The sequence below is a fragment of the Elephantulus edwardii genome, unplaced genomic scaffold (assembly GCF_000299155.1).
Source record: "Elephantulus edwardii isolate Elephantulus edwardi_28Jun2011 unplaced genomic scaffold, EleEdw1.0 scaffold00073, whole genome shotgun sequence".
In the NCBI taxonomy this organism is placed as follows: Eukaryota; Metazoa; Chordata; class Mammalia; order Macroscelidea; family Macroscelididae; genus Elephantulus; species Elephantulus edwardii.
In genome coordinates this window covers 2,477,279-2,497,742 of record NW_006399823.1, presented here as the reverse complement: position 1 = coordinate 2,497,742, position 20,464 = coordinate 2,477,279, and the positions used below count along the sequence as shown (strand labels likewise).

General features: G+C 41.1%; 1 protein-coding gene across 1 annotated transcript in view; it reads left to right on the top strand.

Moving 5' to 3' along the window:
• Positions 1-20,464, top strand: part of LOC102877262 (double-stranded RNA-specific editase B2-like) — a 337,013-nt gene that overhangs the window by 243,172 nt on the left and 73,377 nt on the right. Inside the window, exon 7 of the mRNA XM_006888956.1 lies at positions 8,805-8,973. Within this exon, the coding sequence (XP_006889018.1) occupies positions 8,805-8,973 (169 nt within the window). The remainder of the gene's footprint in view (positions 1-8,804; positions 8,974-20,464) is intronic.

Sequence of the window (20,464 nt, the reverse complement as noted above, 5' to 3'; positions counted from 1 at the left end):
CAAATATATTCTCAGATGCACCCTGGGGCATGCTTCTAGACACAGATGTCTTTTATTTCATAGTGCTTTTAAGAAGTAGCAGGTGCTGGGAGAAGGGAAAAAAAATAAAGCCTTTTCCTCACCTTTTTTTTTCTTTTCTGCAGCAATAACCAGGCAAACATGAGGTGCGGCTGCCTGAGATCTGTCTCTCTGTTAGAGTGAGATTTCTCTCCCACTCTTCCTATCCAGGAGCTCAGTGAAGGCAGGGCACATGTCCATTTGTAAAGCAGACTTATTAGGTATAAGTCATACATAATTCTTCTTTATTTAATAGAGGTAACCCTGCCACCTGAAACACTGTTGCCCATGAGTTCACTCCAACTCCTGGTGAGCCCTCTGTGTCAGAATAGAACTTGCTATGGAGGGATTTCCATGGCTCAATTTTTTTTTTTTTGGACATGCATTGCAGGTGTTTCTTCTGGAGATACTCAAACTTTCGCACCTGAATGCATTGAAAATTAGCACCAACCAGGGATCCCTAGTAAGTGCAAACCAAACAAAAAGAAAATAAACACTGCTTTCTGGTCAGATCTATTCATGGTATATCTATTCATCATATTCCCAAGGTTTTAAACATTTACAGAAGCATACTGATTCCTCTTTTCCCTTGAAGGGGGTGGTGGGGCAGATTCAAACCACCAAGCTTACCATTTGCAATCCAACATGTAATCCACTGCCCCAACAGGGTTTCTTCCTGGTGAGGATAAAACTTTCTGTGGAGTTGGAACCAACTCATAGCAGTCGTCCATTAGGTGTCTGAGGCACACACAAGAGGAGCTCACTTGTCTCTCTCCTGAAGAGCTAGTGGTGGGTTTGAACCACCGGAGAGGCACAGCCTTTGAGTTAACTTTGAGTTAAACTTGCTGCCGACTGCACCACCAGATCTCCCTGTAGTGAGGATAATACTCAAACTCACTACCATTAAATGAGAATGGACTCATAGCTGACCTTCCATGGAGTCTCTGAGGCTGTAATCACACAGGAGATGTCCCATCCTTTCCCTGCAAAGCTGCTGATTAGATTCAAACCATTTGAGGGACCCACTCTTTGGGTTAGCAGTGCTTTGCCCCGTGGACTGCCTGAGCTTCCATAGTAAGGATAAGGTAACCCGAATTTATGCTTTCTCTGAATAGAAGGAATTTCTGAGATTTTCAATGGTTAAGGTATCGTCCATACCTCCTGAGGTCTTCAAGGCATCAGCTCTTCAGAGAATAACTCTGTAATTTTCACTTTAAAGAGAGAAGCTTCTACGTAGTCCTTTAAAATGAGAGAGGAGGAAGCTTTTCCTACAGCCCACTCAGACTGTTTTCCATTGTTACTTTTTAAAAAGACTAGACTGCTGGGCAAGTAAATGAGAATGACTATGACCTTCATTTTGAGAGTCGCCTGGCAGTACGAGTTCAGTGGCAGGGTCATGGGTAACAACCTCTCTGGGTAATTGCCAAGGCAGGACAAAAACTCGGAGCTGGAGCTTTGAAGTCTCATGTTAAGACTGGTCTCCAGCATCAGCTGGTCAAGCGCAGTCTACCTTCCCAGGGTTAACTCATCAGAAAACCACGTCTCACTGTATTGTCCCCTCAAGAGTCACTCTCCTGAATGAAGCCCAGGTAACATGGTTCTCCAGCTTCTATTGTCCCCCAATGGGTCATTGTGAGCTCATTATGCCCATAAATGCAGAACCTGCAGAATGCAAATACCCCCAGTTTTTCACCCTGTCTTCTTTATAGAGCATCTAATTGGTTCATTAGTTAAAAGGAAGCATAGTTCTTAGTCTTTCTGAACTTCTCTCTTCCTCACCTTCCACTCCGATAATCTGTTTTCTCTTGTCGAGCCACTGGACTGCTTTGTACCTACTAAGTTGAGTTCATTTTATTCCCCCTGACTCTGTCCTTTGGCCTACATAGAATTATTATGTCAATTCAGTGGGGACCTACAGTAATCTTGTCTTACTATTAACAGACAATTGTATGGAAATTCTCCTTCCTCCTCCTCTACCTGCTCTTCCCTGCCTTCCTCGCTCTCTCCATCCCTCATTCCTCCTTACCTCACTTGCAAACACACATATACTCTTCAGGTATCTAATGTACTGAGATCGACAGACACCTAAATCAGACCCAAACACACTGCCATGGAGTTGAGTTTAACTCCTGGAAAGTTACCAGTGGGTTTTCGAAACAATAAATTTTCACCAGAAGCAGCGGCTACCCAACTTCCTCCTTAGAAGCAACTGGTGGATACTCACCTTTGACCTCTGACCTGGTGGTGGTAGTGTGTCGTTGAATCAGTAGACAATCCAGCAAGTTTTCAGAACAGTAAATCACATGGGTGGAGATAGTTCACCCTTTTCCTATGGAACTGTTCGTGGATTCAAACTGTGTGCCTTTGAGATTACAGCTCAGTTTCTCCTCACTAGGCCACCAGAGCTCCCTTTGATTTAGTAGGCCAACACATTAAGCAGTGCGCCACCATGCCTCCTTAGGGATATGTGGGGCTTGAGTGGTTTGTAAGGGAGTTTAGAAACATGAATAAAGTTGGCTGTCGTTCTCCCTTTAAAGAGTGAACAATAGTGAAGGTGCAGAATGGTAGTAGAAAAATTTTGTAGATGTTGTTATTGTGTGCTGTAGAATTGAGACCAACTCCTAGTTGACCCTCCAGCACGTTTTGAGAGTCTGTAATCACATGGGAGGAGATTGCTTTTCTTCCTCCCTTTAAGGGGCTGATGGATTTGATCTGTGTTCTTTTGGATTGGCAACGCAACCCCTTACCACGTGAACACCAGGGCTCTTTGTAAATATTTATAAACAATTATTAAAGCAAGCAGTATGTAGACAGAAGGGCTGCAAGACAGCAGGACCTGGCCTGGGATTTCTAAGAACAGGCGTCTGACATTATTGTGGTGGGGATGCCTGAATCACTATCAGCTGAGAGAGAGAAAGATCCTTGACTCCCTCAGTCTAAGGCTCAGGAGCTTGTGTCTGAGAGAAAACCCCAAGGACCATTGTGTTATAACCTGAGCCCATGTCCCCAAGGGACACACTGAGGACACACACATATATGTAAAAATGTTGTTGTTCATAGGTGCTGTCAGTACAACTCAGAGGGACCCTCGGACAGGCCTCAACCCTGTGACATCCTCATTATCTCTGACACACTTCAGTCCACTGCTGCACTCACTGTGTCCATCCACCTAGTTGGGCATCTTTCTCTCTCTTTCTCTTGATGTATAAAAATTCTATATTCATGCTTTTATTTCTTTTTCTCAGAATAATTTATCTAGATAAATTGCAATCTCTCCATCCCTGGAGTCTTTAAATATGGTAAATACCATTTATTCCAAGCTGTAGAAAGTGTGTTGCCTGCAAAACAAAATAGGCATTAGATTTGGTTCATTCCATACCCGACTTATTGTTACCTGAGAAGTTGTTAAAATGCATATCGGTGGCACACGATCTTCAAATCTCTGATGCCTTTGGTGTAGAGCAGACCTTGAGATCCGTGGTGCTAAAATTTCCCGTGACTCTGATGCTTTGTCAAGTACCAGAATGCCCTTAAATTGCCTGTTATCCAGATTGGCACTTATCAGATTATTAGAGAGGTCTGTAGAAGTGTCAGGAAATGTCCAGCAGAGCTTCATGGCAGAATTTCCTGACCAGTAACACAGTAGGGAGGCAGGAAAAATGTGTCCCTTGGTCATGTTGCGTGGTCTGAGGGATAACAGTTTCAATGAGAGACTCTGCTGGCTGAGACCTCTCATCTGAGACAACTCAAAGTTACTCTGTTCAACTCAGGTAACACAAAACTACCAACTGGTGTGACTTCCTCTTGGGCTTGAATGAAAGTCCAAGGTTGCCTAAAAGATAGTTTCTTTACTTGATCAAGAAAACATATTATTTGCTTCCAGAGTCAGGATTCGGCTGGATTTTGCGCATTCTCTGAAGTTTTAGTGAGCCTTGGAGAACATGGGTAGAACTCTGACAGCCCTGATCTCTCTCATTGGCATTGAGTCAGAATTGACTCTCATTGAGGGCATTTCCAAGGCTGTAAATCCCAGGGGAGGAGATGCCTAGCTTCCTTTCGTGGGGGCTGCTAGTAGAATGGAACCACCAGAGAAAGTATAGCCTTTGACTCAGCAGCACAGCTCCCTCTGGACTCTGCTACCAGAAGTCCTTGACTATCCTGGTAAGAACCTAAAAAGTGTCCTCATTCTAATTCACCAATGACCTTAATGGAACGCTCTCTCTGATTCTCCTTCTTGACATGATTTTTAAATTATATCGCTAATTTAGTGTCATTGTTCAAACCTGAACTGCTCTCTTACCCTTCCCAACCTAACTTCAGTGAGATAAGTCATAAGAAATAGCATAATTATTGCATCTATTTCTTTCATAATCATATGTTTAAGGCCTAGTACTATCTGTGTTGCTCTGATTCTTTAGAAAAAAGAGCTATTTAAGAAATTGAACCAAAAGCCCATAGGAAGTTAGTCTAAAATGGAACACCTGTATTCAGAGTTGCCTACTGAATGAGAGAGAATTGTGATATATGTTTCATGCATTGTATATTAAACTGGGTGATCAGTAAATTTAAATGATCTTATAACTCATCACCGTAACGATCATTATTATCATCATATGTTCCAAAGAGCATCCCCCCTGATGTTATTATAATAATGAATTGTAGTTTGCTTCACACATATACCTTCTGAAATAGGACTCTTGAAGATAGTTTAAAAAATAAAATTCTGTGTGCTATTTTAAAATATTTTCTTCCTTACTTTACCTTTGGGTTTTGAATTTTCTTTTTCTATCACTGGCTCTTTATCTCTTTCTCCTCTGTACTATTATGGCAATCATGTCTCATTTTTTAGATAGATCTTTAGCTACTGAGGTGGACTCCTTTAATTGCCACTTATCTCCAACTCCTTTCAATTCGCCCCTAAAAATAAAATGTTCACTTGAACAATTCTCCAAACCTGATTACTAATTACTACCTTCATTGTATCTTGACATCAATCTTGAAAGGTAAGAATTGTAGAATAAGCACGATAATAAAACGACAACTGATTAGGGATATTAGAATTAGATGAGAAGATTCTAAAGGACTTGAAAGTATTTACATACACACCGGAGGCATGATCTGAGTGTTTTGTGACTGCTCATCTCTGGCATACCATAAGCCCACCACAGATTATTTAAGTTCAGCCCCCTGCAATTTCTGGTTGGATTGACATCTTGCTCAGCTTGAAGTGGCATCTTCAACTTCCTCTCGCCTCTTGCAATTAGACAAGAAAGAACCAGAGACAAGAGGCTCTGTAAGATTACAGACACTCAGGTCCACACGCGTATTGATCAAGCTGATCAGGGAGCATGCTGGAGAAGGCAGCCTGGGACTTAAAGAGTCCAAAAATAAACACTCCGTGGCAAGATCTCATGCACCTGGCTCTTCAGGCAAAATTAATCTAACTAGAAAACTTTGGGTTAACTCCGAGGCACCAGTTGTTAATTCAAAGCGTGTCTCCATATTTTTGTGCCATTCACAGACTCTGAACTCTACTTTATGGAAAATTATTTTCTTTTAGGGCCAATGGTTAAGAATTTAGAACAGTTTTTTTCAAAATTTACAGGTCATTTTTGAGGTGGTGAAGCATTAAGCTAGTAACTGAAAGCTCAACAGTTCAAACACATCAGTTGCACCATGGAAAAATTGTGTGACAGCTAACTTCTGTAAAGATCTACAGTGTTGCAAGACCCAATGGAGCAGTTCTCTTCTGGCCTTTAGGGTTGCTATAAATGAGTAAGGGAGCTCGGATGGCATAGTCCATAGGGAGTTTTGCTATTCATTCAAAGACCAAACCTCTTTGGTGGTTTGGAAATACCATTGACACCATGAAATAAAAAAAAAATGGACACTCACGTCCTGTACAATTTACAACCTTGGACACTTGTTAAAGGGTTAGCTATGAGTTGGTTCTAACACAACAACAATGAGAGATCAAGAGAGTAGTCTGTAACAGCTCAATAAGGTGTGGACTTTGGTGTCCTGGATGACACAGTAGTTGTAGTGTAAAATGAATGATAAAAATACTATAGTTACTATAAAGAAAAGGCTAGCAAATATCTGACAAGGTATCCCCAAATGGAAATATACATGGTGACTGAAAAGTTGAAGGTTCAAGTCACTCAGAAACACATTGGAATAAAGGCTGGTGATCTGCCTTTGAAAAAAATCAGGCCTTGACAATCCCATGAAGCACAGAGGTGCTCTGAAACACACAGGGTCACTTCTGTATGTTGGAGTTGTTGAAATAGCAACTGGTCACATTCTTTTCAGGTAAATAAATGAACTCCTTCCCTGACCTAACTCTGCCTGGTCAAAAAACCAGTGAAAGCCTCCTCTTCACAGTGTAAAAAGTCAGATTAAGATAAATGTTGGCTCAAGAGTCTTTAATGTCTTGACCCATTTGATGTTCAATTGATCATCCTCATCATCATCATTATCTTCTTCCTCCAGCAATGTTTAAAACAGCAAAGGAGTCATTTGCTCTCTAATGCGGCATTTATTCTCGATAACTGGTGAGCATTAGTCTCTCACCTTGGTTCCTCCTACTCTAGGTAGCTCACAGAACAGCCAACACTTGATCCTCTCAAGTATCTAAAATCTCTGGAAAATTTGCTTTCCCCAGAAAGCAAAGTAGACTTTCTCCTCCAGATCCAGTGTTTAGGGTACTATGAACATATAAATTATCAGATCTTTAAAACAAAGATCAAGTAAAATGGAAATTTCTTTTCTGCTCTGAAAGGCAATTCAACTCTTACATAAGATTAACTGCCTCTGAAAACCCACCAGAGGGTCAGCTCTGGGCCAGTTCAACTCTATGGTACACAGCAATACCCCAACAAGACAACTCAAAGTCAATTTCATGGAGAGGAAGCAGAGTTCTAGCTGACGCGCCAGTGGCTTTTCCAAGAGATATAAATTGCACAAGAGGAAATTGCCCATCTCATGGCCACAACTGGATAGATCCAAAATGCCAGAGAAGTCTAGCCTTTGGGTAAGCAGCAAAACTCCCTACAGGCATGCCATCAGAGCCTCTTTCAAGCCCTTTAAAACAAAGGAAGCATGAATTACTACCTGGTGCTTTCAGTGCAAGTAAATGAGTGGGCAATTCCAGTCCCACAAATTCTAGGACTTAAACAGAAGCTTCTTAAAGAAGGCATTTGATATTTATTCATGTTGTCATATGTATGCAAATATTGAGAATCACTAAGCCATTGTATGTCATTTGTATGCAAAGCACTTAGTTACTTCTATATTGCAATATAATCCAGAGTTGGTATACAAAATTTTTAAAGGTGAAAAAGTAAATTTATGCTTCCTCTAATTTATGCTAGTTTTCCAAATAACTAACTGTAGAGTGTGGATATGTGTGTGTACACATACACACATAAGTTAAAAGGACTCTGCGAGAGGGAAGACAAAGTATTCATAAGGACTGATGGATCCATTCATAGCCTGCCTTTCTAGCCTTAGCATGTACCTGACTTTAATATCTAAGTAGCGATCAAAAGAAAAGGAGAGTTAGTCTATTTAGACCTTCGGCTAACAGTGTTACATATGACACAATGTGATAAGTGTTAGGCTGAACAAAAGGATTAGGAATATCTAATGGCCCAGTGGGTAAAAAGCTCCTTTACCAACCCAGAGGCAAGTGGTTTGAATCCACTTGCCGCTCCAAGGGAGAAAAATGGGCAATCTCCTCCCAGGCCTCTGAGAAGTCACTGAAGGGTCAGCTATGAGTCAGTTCCAACCAGATGGCATATAACAACACCTCCAATCAAAAGTGCAGTTAACCTGTTAACCAACAGTTTAGCTGATTGAACCCACCAGCTGCTCCACAAGAGAAAGATGTGGCAGGCTACTTTCAGAAAGAGTTATAACCTCAGAAATCCTGGGGGAGAGTCTACACCACATCTCAGAGAGTTGATATGAGCCAGAATGAACTCTCTGGCAGTGAGTGGATCTGGTATAATCATCACAACCCGCCCAGTAAGACATTAATATCTCTATTTTAATATTATCTCTTTTTTAAGATAAGTTATCAGAGTCAACAAATAATCAGTAGCTTTTCCAAAGTTACATCAAGAGGAAGTGGTATAAAAAGGATTAAAATTTAGAGCAGATGTTGACCAAAGTCACCTCTTGGGTTAAAACTGGGCCATTTTCTGGAGGAGGGGTTTTTTTGTGTGTAACCTGTAAACTAAGGGTGCTTTTTTTTTTAACATTTTCAAACCACTGGGAGAAATGAAGATTTTATGACATATAAAAATGACATGAAATTCAAATTTCAGTGTGCATAAATAAAATTTTATTGGTGCACAGCCGTGCTCATTCATTTACATAATGACTTAGGTACCAATGGCATAATTGATAATTGCGACAGACACCATGTGGGCCACGAGCTTAAAATGCTTGCTTCCCGGCCTTACATTTAAAAAAAAAAAAAAGTTGGCTGACCCCTGATCTAGGCAACCTCGCCCCAGAACTCAGGCTTTTAATATGGATTCTAAAAAGAGATGAAGAAATTCCTCCCCAACCCTGAACTGTTTTCTCATGCATCGACAGGTGGAAAGACATTGAGACCCTTTGACATGTTTTCCGAGTACGCCTTCCTCATCTTCTCTCCCAGAAAGTTGCAGGATCCACAGTGCCTCTTTGGACAGTGAAGCGCCCCTGCAGTGTCTCACCTGCTGCCTTTTATCTCCTAGTGAACAGCAGCAAACACATAGTCAGGAAGTTCCGAGGACACCTGCGGACGAAGATTGAGTCTGGGGAAGGGACCATCCCAGTGCGGTGCCACAATGCAGTTCAAACGTGGGACGGCGTTCTGCTGGGGGAACAGCTGGTCACCATGTCTTGTACAGACAAGATCGCCAGGTAATAGCCCAATTTGCTTCCCTCTTACCAAAGTCACTTGTGGTTGTGTGAGGACAGGTCAGAAAAGCAAACAGGCAAAACCACAGGCTCCTGACCTACATGAGTCTCAGATGATCTTAATAAGATGAGACATATAATGGCATAGACAGAAAATGCGCTATTGTTAGGGAAAGAGTAGTAGAGGCCTCATTTGCCTGATTCACAGACCCTTGTTTGAGTAACTATTTCCACACTTTAGCACATTCTTTGAGAGAATTTAAAATCAAATTGGGTGTTTCAGGTCAATTCTGAACATGGCAAATATGTGTGTCAGAAGAGAGCTCACTGCCCAGGGTTGGTTTTTTTTTAAAAAAAATTATTTTTAAAACATATCTTCAACAGTTTATTGTAGAAGAGCTTATTTGGAAAAAATACACACATATATTTAGAATAAACATAACCTTCCAATTCACTAAGAACACACTTTTCAGTTCAGTAAATAGTATTGGGACAACAAATTAACCATCTGGAATGTAGATACTTTTAAAAATAGTGGAAAATGGGGGGGGGAATGGAAAAATGTTCAGTCAGTAAAGGATAAACCAGATGATTGTGGTTGTTGAACGCCTTCGAGTTGGAAGCAATCCACAGAACCTGCAGTGTGTTTTCAGGCGCAGTAATTACACAGGAGGAGCTTGCCCATCTTCTCCCAAAGGGCAACTGGTAAATTGAAACCTCATACCTTTAGATTGGTAGAACAACTTTTCACCACTGAGCCACCAGAGCTCTTGAGACCTCTCTGAAGGCTGACTGCTCGGAAGCAAATCACTAGGACTTTCTTCTCAGAAGCTTCCAGATGGACTCACACTGTCAGCCTTTTGGTCAGTAATCTTTGTGCCACCCAGAAGTTAATTGAGGCAAAATGTCTTTAAACACTAAACACCTCACAATTTCTAGTTGTCATGAATGGTTTTAGTCTATCATGCCTAAACAATCTGATCACTGGAACTGTCATTGGATTCTATGCACAAAGCAATCTTTGTACAACACATGGAAGCCTTGCCCAATCCTGTGCCATGTTCACATTCTCCACTAATGAAAGCTCACTGTTGCAATAAATCATCTCGTTGAGAATATTCCACTCATTCAGTGACCTTCCATCTTCCCAACATGATGCCTTTCTCCAGTGGAACATGCCCAGAGAGTGTGAGACCACCCATCTCTCAGTTAGTAGTCAAGTGCTTCACTACCGTGTCACCAGTGGTTAAAACAACCTCACACATAATAACCAAGTCAACCCCCCCCCATTACCTGATTCATTCCAACTCACAGTGACCCTCCATCAGGTGGCTGAGCCTAAATTTTTATAAAAATGGCCTCCATTTCCTCCCATTGAACAGATAGTGCATTCAAACTACTGATGCTTCAGTTGGCATAATGTATAGCGTATTACATCACTGAGGCTCCTTTGCTACCATAATGAAACTTTGAAAACTTATTCCCATTGAGCCATAAGAGACCCATACTGGCCCTCCATTGGATTGCCAAGGCTGGAAATGGCACCAGAAGAGATTGCCCATCTTTCTCCTCAAGAGCTTCAGGTGAACGCGAACCACCAGAGAGGTATGACATTTGGGTTAGCCAAGAAACTCCTTCCAGACTACTGAAAAACGTCATTGACTGAGCAGATTCCCTTAGGATAACTCAGATTATTCATCTATTGGTGCTTCTCCCTTTAAGCTAAGGATGAGGGAGAGAAGTAAGTTCTGCATGAAGGACAGAGGTAGTCAGGCTGTATTCAGAGAAGCACAAAGCCAAGGGAAAGCAAGCCTCAGTTAGACCAGCTGAGGTGAGCTCTCCAGAGTCAAAGGGTCACGGGCTCCATGGGAGCCTGGACTCACAGGTGTCAATAGGGGAGGGGACACAGGGCCTCCATAGCCTGCTGCTGGTGCCCTGCAGACCGCTGGGTGGCTTCCGTATTTCCTGTTCTCAATGTGTGCTCTCACAGAGCTGCTGCAAAATGTGCCTTTGTCCTCTGTGAGATTTCTTAGGCTGTAGGCAGATAAAAAACCAGTCCCTGAGAACAGTGATTCCAAATTCTCATGGGAAAGTATAAATGACTACAGAGGGGGGGAAGAACGGTGCCATTCACTCCCCTGAGTCTGATTGATCCCAGCTCAGCGGTAGCAATGAGAGAGTCTAATGACAATGAATCAAAGCCCTGATTCTGTATCAAAGTAGAGCAGCCTACTGTCGTCAAATAGCTCGTCTTTACTGAAGAAAGCGTGTTCCTCCTTTGTAATATTTCCACCTGTTCGTGGAGTGAAAAAAAAGAGCAACAATTTTCATTTTAACTGGAATTTTTTTGGCACCATGAGATAGCTTTGGGTTTCTAAATTAACTCTCTGACTCTCTAGAAAAATGGAATGAATTAACACCACAGAATTGAAATTGTGTTGTCTCAGGTATCTCAAACATCAATAGACAGTAAATTAAGCCTGGGCTACAAAACCTGCATTGTATTTGTAGGTGGCAGGTCTGTCGATGGTAATATAACTGTTCAAAAGTCAGATTTCTCTCTTATAATAAAATCTACTTGGAAAAATGAAGTCTGCATAACATTCTGTCTCCAGGGATTGTCAAATAGTTTTCTGGAATGAAAAAGGGAGATTCTAGATCACTATTCAAAAGAAGAGTAAAAATTTAGAAGGGGAAGGGAATTATTCTAGTAGGGTAACAATTTTCTCCCTGAATTTCAATATTTATAAATAGTCCAAGTGCCTTGATAAAGTACAAATCAAAAATTCTAAATCTCTTTCTCATTTATATAGCCCATAGTGTAGCCCCAGATTTGATAGGCCTGGTCTGTGGTGCTAGGAAGTATTGATTTCCTATGACTGTTTTATAAAACACCATAAACTGGATGGTTCATAAGAACAGAAATGTATTGTCTCACAGATCTGCAGAATGGAAGTCCAAATTGGGCTGTCAGCCATGTTGATTCCTTCTCAAGGCTCTGAGGGCAAGTCTGTGTATTCTCTGTCTGTCTGTCTGTCTGTGTGTCTCTCTCTCTCTCTCTGTCTCTCTGTCTCTGTCTCTCCCTCTGTCTGTCTGTCTCTTTCTCTCTCTCCCCCCCCCTCGCTCTCCCTCTCCCTCTCCTTCTCCCTCTCCCTCTCTCTCCCTCTCCCTCTCTCTCTGTCTCTCTCTCCTGGTGGCTCCAGCTTGCACCCGCAATGTCAGATCGTATCCTCCCTCTACCTCCCTGTCTCTCCTTTTCTTTTGTAAACATTCTAATTGCGCAAGATTAGAGTCCACTCTACTCTGGTATGATTCCGTGCTAATGGGAGAACAACTTCAAAGACTCCTATTTCAAACAAGTCACATTGGCAAGCACAGGGGGTCAGGACTCCCACATATCTGTAGGGGACTATTCAGTATGTATAGGAGAAGAAGCCCAGCAGGAAGTACAGATGCTCTGAAAGGAAGCTGGTCAGCAGATCCTAGTTTAAAATTCTCCTTCCCTCCTGTCAGCATATATAATCTCTTTGGAAAACCAGCTGCCTCTTCCTGTACCTTTCATTTGGTTTCTCTGCTCCCTGCTCTTCCTTTCTGTCTCTCTGTCTTACCTGTTTTTCATTCTCTCTTTGTTTCTTTTGCATCTCAAGCATCTTCACTTCTTTGAATTAGCATTGTTTACTCCCTAAACATGTCCTAAATTGATCCTCAATTTCTCCTTACTCAATGAGAATTTTTAAGACTGTTACCCTCTTTGTCCTTCCTGCTTCCTCTTGCTATCTCTCTAATTTTCTTTCTTCTCTCCCATCTATCTCTCTTCTCTCCTTCTCTTCCTTCCTCCATCCTCCTTTCATATTATGCTCGTCTCGTCTCTAAATCTCCTCATACTTCCTAAACCAACTTGTCAGGTGCATCAAATCAACTATGGCTCTTAGGGACACTAAGAACAATAGATCTGAGCCCTGCCCTATCCTGTACCATTGCCACCATCTTTGCCATACTGAAGCCTATACAGTCTTCTCTCACCGTCTGTTCTACCCAATTGCTTTTTTCCACTCACCTCCCCTGGCTGTAAGGATCCTTGTCCTCAGGTTCCAACCAAGTACCCCTATTTCCTTCTTTACGCTGAAATGATAGGAATTCATTTTGTCCTTTTATGGTTTGCTCCTGCATCTAAGATGTGACCTTCAAGGGATCATTTGCCACTTGATTTGCATGATGTCTGTCACAGTGAGATGCACATGACAGCTTTTGGTAAATAAGACTTGTTGATAATGATGAGGAGAGGACATGGATGATGAAAGTGGTGATGGAAATAAAGCCACCACATAACTATGAAGCAGCTCTGTCTGGATCAGGCAAAAGCCATTGGCATCATGTTGCATCCTTAGGCATGGAAGTACTTATGCATCCACCAATCAGAACTCTGCACATCAGATAAGGATGTTAAAACAAAGGCATAGCTCTTTTATAATGGAATCGCAGTTGTCATTTTTCAGCTGGACCATATGTTATGCTAATCATTCAAGGCCATAAGCATCTGTATCATGTATTATTTGTACAAAGGCTTCACTGAGGGACCATCTGATAATGTATGTGTTCATCTGTTTTCTATCCTTTACAAAAACAAAAATTAAACCTAGGGCTTAAATAATGTTTAAATAAAGGGCCCTTTGTATACAAACAGAAGTGAAACATTCAAGCAGAATTAGCTAAATGGCTGTAGCTTTTGAGGCTCTAAGTGGAATATATGGATATATGGATACAAAGGTGAGGAAGTCATAGTCGTTTCTTGCAAGCTTATAAAATAGGGGGGGAACGCATCTCACTAGAAAAGCTGTAATACACAATACCTGGCACAACAACCTGCTAAAGCCAGCTTGATCTTTCAGAGCAGATGACAGAATTTTTCAAGCTAATTGTTAAACATCATTGGTAGTGATGGTTGCTATCCAGTCAATAGCAACTTAGGACAATCGTGTTACAGAATAGCATGTTCTTGACTATCTTTAACATATCAAATCTCAAAAACTAGAACTCATTGCCATTGAGTCAGAATCAACTCCTAGTTGACCCTACATCTCCAAAGCTATGAATTGAATGAGAGGAGATTGCCCATATTTATCTTAGGAGTCACTGATGGATCCAGACTGCCAGAAAGGACAGCCTTTCAGTCATCTACACTTCTAGAGCTTCCTTAACATAAGGAGATAGGCCTGTCCTCCATGGTATCACTGTATGGGATGAGCCACCGACCTCTAGATTATCAGACTGCTAAAGAATTACATTTGAAAATAAAAATTATACTACCTTCTATTTTAGTAAATTGTATTAAAATTATAATTATATACATTTTCTATAATTATGCATTATACATTTGTTGTTGTAATGTGCCATCAAGTTGTTTGCGACTCATAGTGACCCTATGTACAACAGCTCTGAACTCTGCTCTATCTTGAGCCAAACTTAGTCTCTGACACACCTACCTCCATTACCCCAGTCACTGAGTCAATCCCTCTCATCCAGGGTCTTCCTCTCTTGCGCTGTCCCTCCACCATCCCAGGCATGGCATCTTTCTCCAAGGATTGGTCTCTCCTTGCACCATGCCCAAAGTATGTCAAACAGAGCTTCAGAATCCTTGCCTCCTAGGAGCAATATAATTATAAATAAATATATAATTTTAATTGGATAAATTATCATAAAAGCATCTCATAGTCAAACTCACCATATCGTATGTATTTTATTACTGTTTGCTATATGTATGCTCTCCTAGTCTGCTATCTATGCAGTGGGAAAACTATAAAATGCTGCTGTGCTGCGCATATCTTTCCAACTTTGTGTTCAGTGACTTCATGTCAGGAGCTTGCAGTTGGTCACAGTGTTGTAAAAGCTACAGTACTTTTTAAAAAATACTGATTACTGTTAGTGGACCATGTACCATGGCATGTAAATATCATAAGACCTTAAACGAATGTGCATGCCATCGATTAAAAAACCAATACTTGTGACTGGTTTATGCAGTCTATTATCCGTCCTTAGACAATAGTGGAAAGGCATCAGTTAAGAGACAGGTAATTTATAACCCAAAAATACTATTTCTAGGGCAAATGAAAGTGGTGAGGGGAGAGATGCCAAAGTGGGAGATCTGACAGGACAAGTAGAGCTCACTTCAGATTCATTTTCAGACTTGAGAAAGCAGTCACATTTTCTTATACATAGTATCCCAGAAGCTACTACTTGTTAACACCTTTGCCCTTGTGTAATAAATTACTCAAGCCCTCAACTCTACAAAAAAAAAAATGAGAGTCCTTAATAAAAAAAGTTCCTCAACTTCTTCCTCATACTCATAAAGATACACAAACATATGTCCTGCATTTTTCTCCTTCCTTCCTGTTCCCAGTTTGGTAGAGCTCACCAGTCTACAGCTAAAGGTCTTCTAACAAGTGTTTCATTATTCTTTAAACCTCAAGCTGTACCCCACAGCTGGCTCTTTCATCTTTCTCATTTTAAAAAATAAATTCTAAAACCCAACGTCTGCCTTTAACTACAATTATATGCTTTCTTCCAATCTAGACTTTTTAGTATTGTGCTTTGAGTGAAAGTTTTACAGAGCTGTTGGTTTTACATTCAACTATTCACACAGATTTTTTTTAACCTTAATTATAGCCCTTTCTTTGTAATAGCAATCTTCCTTATCTGTGATCCTCATTTTCATTTATCATTCCAGCTGCTTCCTCCAGTTTTTCAAACTTTCTCTCTGTTTAAATACTGCTCCTTTGGTCTTTTGTGATTGTTCTAAGAAGTATTCCTGTTCACCTTTTAGGTGTATCTCCTATTTAGCTGAGAGTTGAATCATAGGTATGAGTTTAGTTCTAGATTTAAAAGGTTACCAAGGGGCACAGCCTCAGGGTTCTACCAGTTTGTATTAGACCAGTAAGCTGATCATTTGTGTGGTTTTTAAGTGTTGCTCCATATTTTTTTCCTCCCATTTTTTCCTCTCGGTCTGGGGCTCTCTAATAAGATCCCTTTTAGCAAGATCAGCTGTGATAATGACACCATCTAGTTCTGTGGCCTCAGGGTTGTGAAAGCTAAAGTTTGTATGATGCATTGGTACTTTGGATTAGTTGTTTCTATGTGTCTTGTCTTTTCTTCATTATTCCTTGTTATGGACAAGGAAAGAACAATAGTTGCATGTTGGATGGCCACTTACAAGTTTTAAGACCCGTAGAGAACCCAAAGCACAAGGAAGAATTCAAGATACTAAAGAGCTGAACAGAAGATTCCAAAAGGCTGCTTGGAATGACAAATTAAAATACTACAATGAAATTTGCGAGGAGCTAGAGTCAGAAAATCAAAAGGGCCGAACTCGCTCAGCATTTCTTAAGCTCAAGGAACTGAAGAACAAATTCAAACCTAGAGTTGCTGTAATCAAGGATGCTTTGGGCAGAATATTAAATGATCCAGGAAGTATTAAAAGAAGATGGAAGGAATATACTGAGTCATTATATAGAAAGGAATTGGCAGATACAGAAGAATTTAATGAAATAACATATGATCAAGAGCCTATGGTGATGAAGGAAGAAGCTCAAGCTGCTTTGAAGGAAATAGCAAAAAATAAGGCCCCAGGAATAGATGGTATACCAATTGAAGTATTTCAGATAACAGATGTTGCCCTGGATGTGCTCACCAAGTTGTGCCAAGAAATCTGGAGAACGACCACTTGGCCAACTGACTGGAAGAGATCTATATTTGTTCCCATTCCAAAGAAAGGTGATCCAGCTGAGTGTGGAAACTACAGAACAGTATCATTGATTTCACATGCAAGCAAGATTCCGCTGAAGATCATCCAAAAATTATTAGAACAGCACATCAGCAGAGAACTGCTGGAAGTCCAGGCTGGGTTTCGAAGGGGTCGTGGTACTAGGGATATTGTTGCTGATGTTAGATGGATCTTGGCTGAAAGCAGAGAATACCAGAAGAATGTCTATCTGTGTTTCATTGATTATGCAAAGGCATTTGATTGTGTGGATCATAACAAACTATGGCTGACTCTGAGAAAAATAGGAATCCCAGAACATTTAATTGTGCTAATGCGAAACCTATACTTGGACCAAGAGGCAGTAGTCAGAACAGAGCAGGGTAACACTGCATGGTTCAAAACTGGGAAGGGTGTACGCCAGGGATGCATCCTGTCTCCATACCTTTTCAACATGTATGCAGAGCAGATTATCCGAGAGGCTGGGCTCTATGAGGAGAATTGTGGCATCAGGATTGGTGGAAGGTCTATTAACAATCTCCATTCTGCAGATGACACAACCCTGCTTGCTGAAACTGAGGAGGACCTCATGCACTTGCTGCGAAGGGTCAAGGACTGCAGCCTTCAGTATGGACTGAGGCTCAATGTCAAGAAGACAAAGATTCTCACCACTGGACCAATTGGCAGCGTCAGGATGGATGACAAAGAGATTGAGATTGTTCACAGCTTCAGTTTGCTCGGTTCCACAGTCAACACTCTTGGCACCAGCAGCCAGGAAATCAAAAAACGTATCGCGATGGGAAAGTCTGCTGTTAGGGACCTCTCTAAAGTACTCAGGAGCAACAGGGTCTCTCTGGAGACTAAGGTGCACCTGATACAAGCCATGGTATTTGCAATCGCTTGTTATGCATCAGAGAGTTGGACAATGACTAGGGAGGACAGAAGGAGAGTGGATGCTTTTGAGCTGTGGTGCTGGAGAAGGGTACTGAATGTACCCTGGACTGCCAGGAAAACAAACAGATTTATCTTGGAGAGGATTAAACCAAGCTACTCCCTGGAGGCAAGGATTCTGGGGCTTCGTCTGACATACTTTGGACATGTTGCCAGGAGGGACGGGTCCTTGGAGAGGGACATCATGCTTGGGAGGGTTGAGGGACAACGCAGGAGGGGAAGACCCTCTATGAGATGGATTGATTCGGTGACTGGGGTAATCGGGATGGTTGTGTCAGAGGCGGTGCAGTTGGCGCAGGATAGAGCAGGGTTTAGGGCTGTTGTGCATAGGGTCGCTATGAGTCGGAAACGACTCGACGGCACATAACAACAACAACAACATCTATTCACCAAAACAGCCCCCATAGCTCTGCCTACTGTATTTATGGACTATAAATACATTGACTTTTATATTCTCAAGACATAGCTCTGAGGATCTTTGGTTATGATTCCCTCAATGATACTCCTTCCATCAGCATCTTTTATAATATTGAAGGTGTTATTATTTTGTTCTATTGAAGGTGTTATTACATAACTTTGTCAGTAGTTGACTCTACCATATGCATAAATATGTATACATGTTGTTGGTGTTAAGTGCTGTCAAGTCGCAGGCGACTCATAGTGACCCTATGAAGGAGAGTCTTCGATGCTTGGGTGCCTTTCATCCTCTCTCCAGATTCATAGGATGTATATATAGCATGTCCAAATATGCAAGTGAATTCTCACTTGACAAACTTAAATATGATTATGAGTGTAATACCTTCCACCTCTCCATATCTGTTCATCTTGCCTATCTGCCTGTAAATCTACTTGGAAATTAATGTTTGTTATTACTAATAATAAAGGATTATGCATGCAATAAGGTTTACCTTTGATGTCTTTTGTCTTTTTCTCTATATTTTCCCTTTTTTCCAGTGATGTTGTGCCCACACTGTCTTGTATATTGACTTCCCTTTCACCCTACTTAATATCTGTCCATCATCTAGTTTGGAAACTCATATCATATAGTCTGTAGGAACTTTGGGCTGCGTTACTAACTCAAAGGCTACATCTATCCAGTAGTGTGAATCCACCCGGTCTTGAGGGGAGAAAGATGGACTGTCTCCTACTGTGTAATTTATAATCTCTGAAACCCATAGGCAGGTCAGCTATGTGTTGGTTCTGACCAGACAGGAATGAGTTTGAGTTTATTATCTGTTCTTTTTGTTAGGTACTACCAAGCTCAGTACAACTCATCGCAACCCTATGAACAAACTCCTGTCCTATCCTGTGCCATCCTCACTATCTCTGATACACTTGAGCTAATTGCTACAATCTCCATGTCAATACATCTTTTTGGAGGTCTTCCTCTCTTTTGATTAACCCTCTACCATTCCAATCCTGATATGTCTTTGCAAGGAATAGCATCTCCTAGCCACATGTCCAAAGTATGAGAGATGAAATTTTGCCATCCTTGCCTTCAAGAAACATTCCAGCTGCACCATTTCTAAGACATACCTGTTCATTCTTTTGACAGTCCTTGGGATATTCAAAACTCTTTTCCAACACCACAACTCAAAGACATCAGTTCTTCTTTTGTCATCCTTGTTTATTTTCCAGCTTTCAGATGCATAACAAGTAATAGAAAAGACTTGGTTTGAATCAGGTGCACCTTAGTCTTCAAACTGATATCATTGCTCTTCAATATTTTTTAGAAGTCCCCGACAGAGAACTTACCCAAAGCAATATATCTCTTAGTCTCCTGACAAGGGTATTGACTTTGGATCCAAGTAAGGTCCAATCACTGACAATTTAAATCCTTTCTCCATTTACCATGATGTTGCCCATTGGCCCAGTGGTAAGGACCTTTGCTTTCTTGATGTTGAAATGCAATACATAGTGAAGACTAGTCTTTGATCTTCTAAAACAAGAGCTTTAGGTTCTTCTTTCTTGCAGCAAACAAGGTTGTTGCATTTGCATAATGCAGGCTGTTGATGAATCTTCCTACAATCCAGACATCATATTCTTCTTCATGGAGTCCAACTTCACAGATTATTTGTCCTGTATACAAATTGGGTATGTATGGAGACCGTGATGCAGACCCATCCTGATTTTAAACCATACAATGTTCCCTTATTCTGTTCAGACAACAGCTTCCTGGTCTGGATATGGATTTTGTATGAGCAAACTTAACCGTTCTTGAATTCTCATTCATCTCAGTGTTAGCCATAAGGTGTGTGTGTGTGTGTGTGTGTGTGTGTGTGTGCGCGCGCGTGCACCACACAGTCAAAGGCCTTTGCACAGAAAGTAAGACACAGACATACATTCTTCTGGTATTCTCTGCTTTCATCCAGGAACCATCTGACATAAACAATTACATGCCTGGTGCCACATCTAGTTACTGATTTTTTTTAACTCACACTACCTTCTTTTTAACCAAGGAATGATTCTACCTGTGTGTAACCAATAAATAATAAGTCCGTCTGTGTATAACCCTTTCCTTAGCCTTAATTCTTCTTTAACATCGCATAACATTCCATTGTGTATGTATACTATAGTTTGTTTATCCACTGAGCTGTTGATGGATACTTAGGTTGGGTTTTTGCTGTCATAAATAATGCTCAGTGAACATGAATTGCCATTTATCAGTTTATGTCACAGCTCTAATTTTGTTTAGAATATATACCCAGTGAGGAGAGACCGGTCCTTGGAGAAGGACATCATGCTTGGGAGGGTGGAGGGACAGTGCAGGAGAGGAAGGCCCTCTATGAG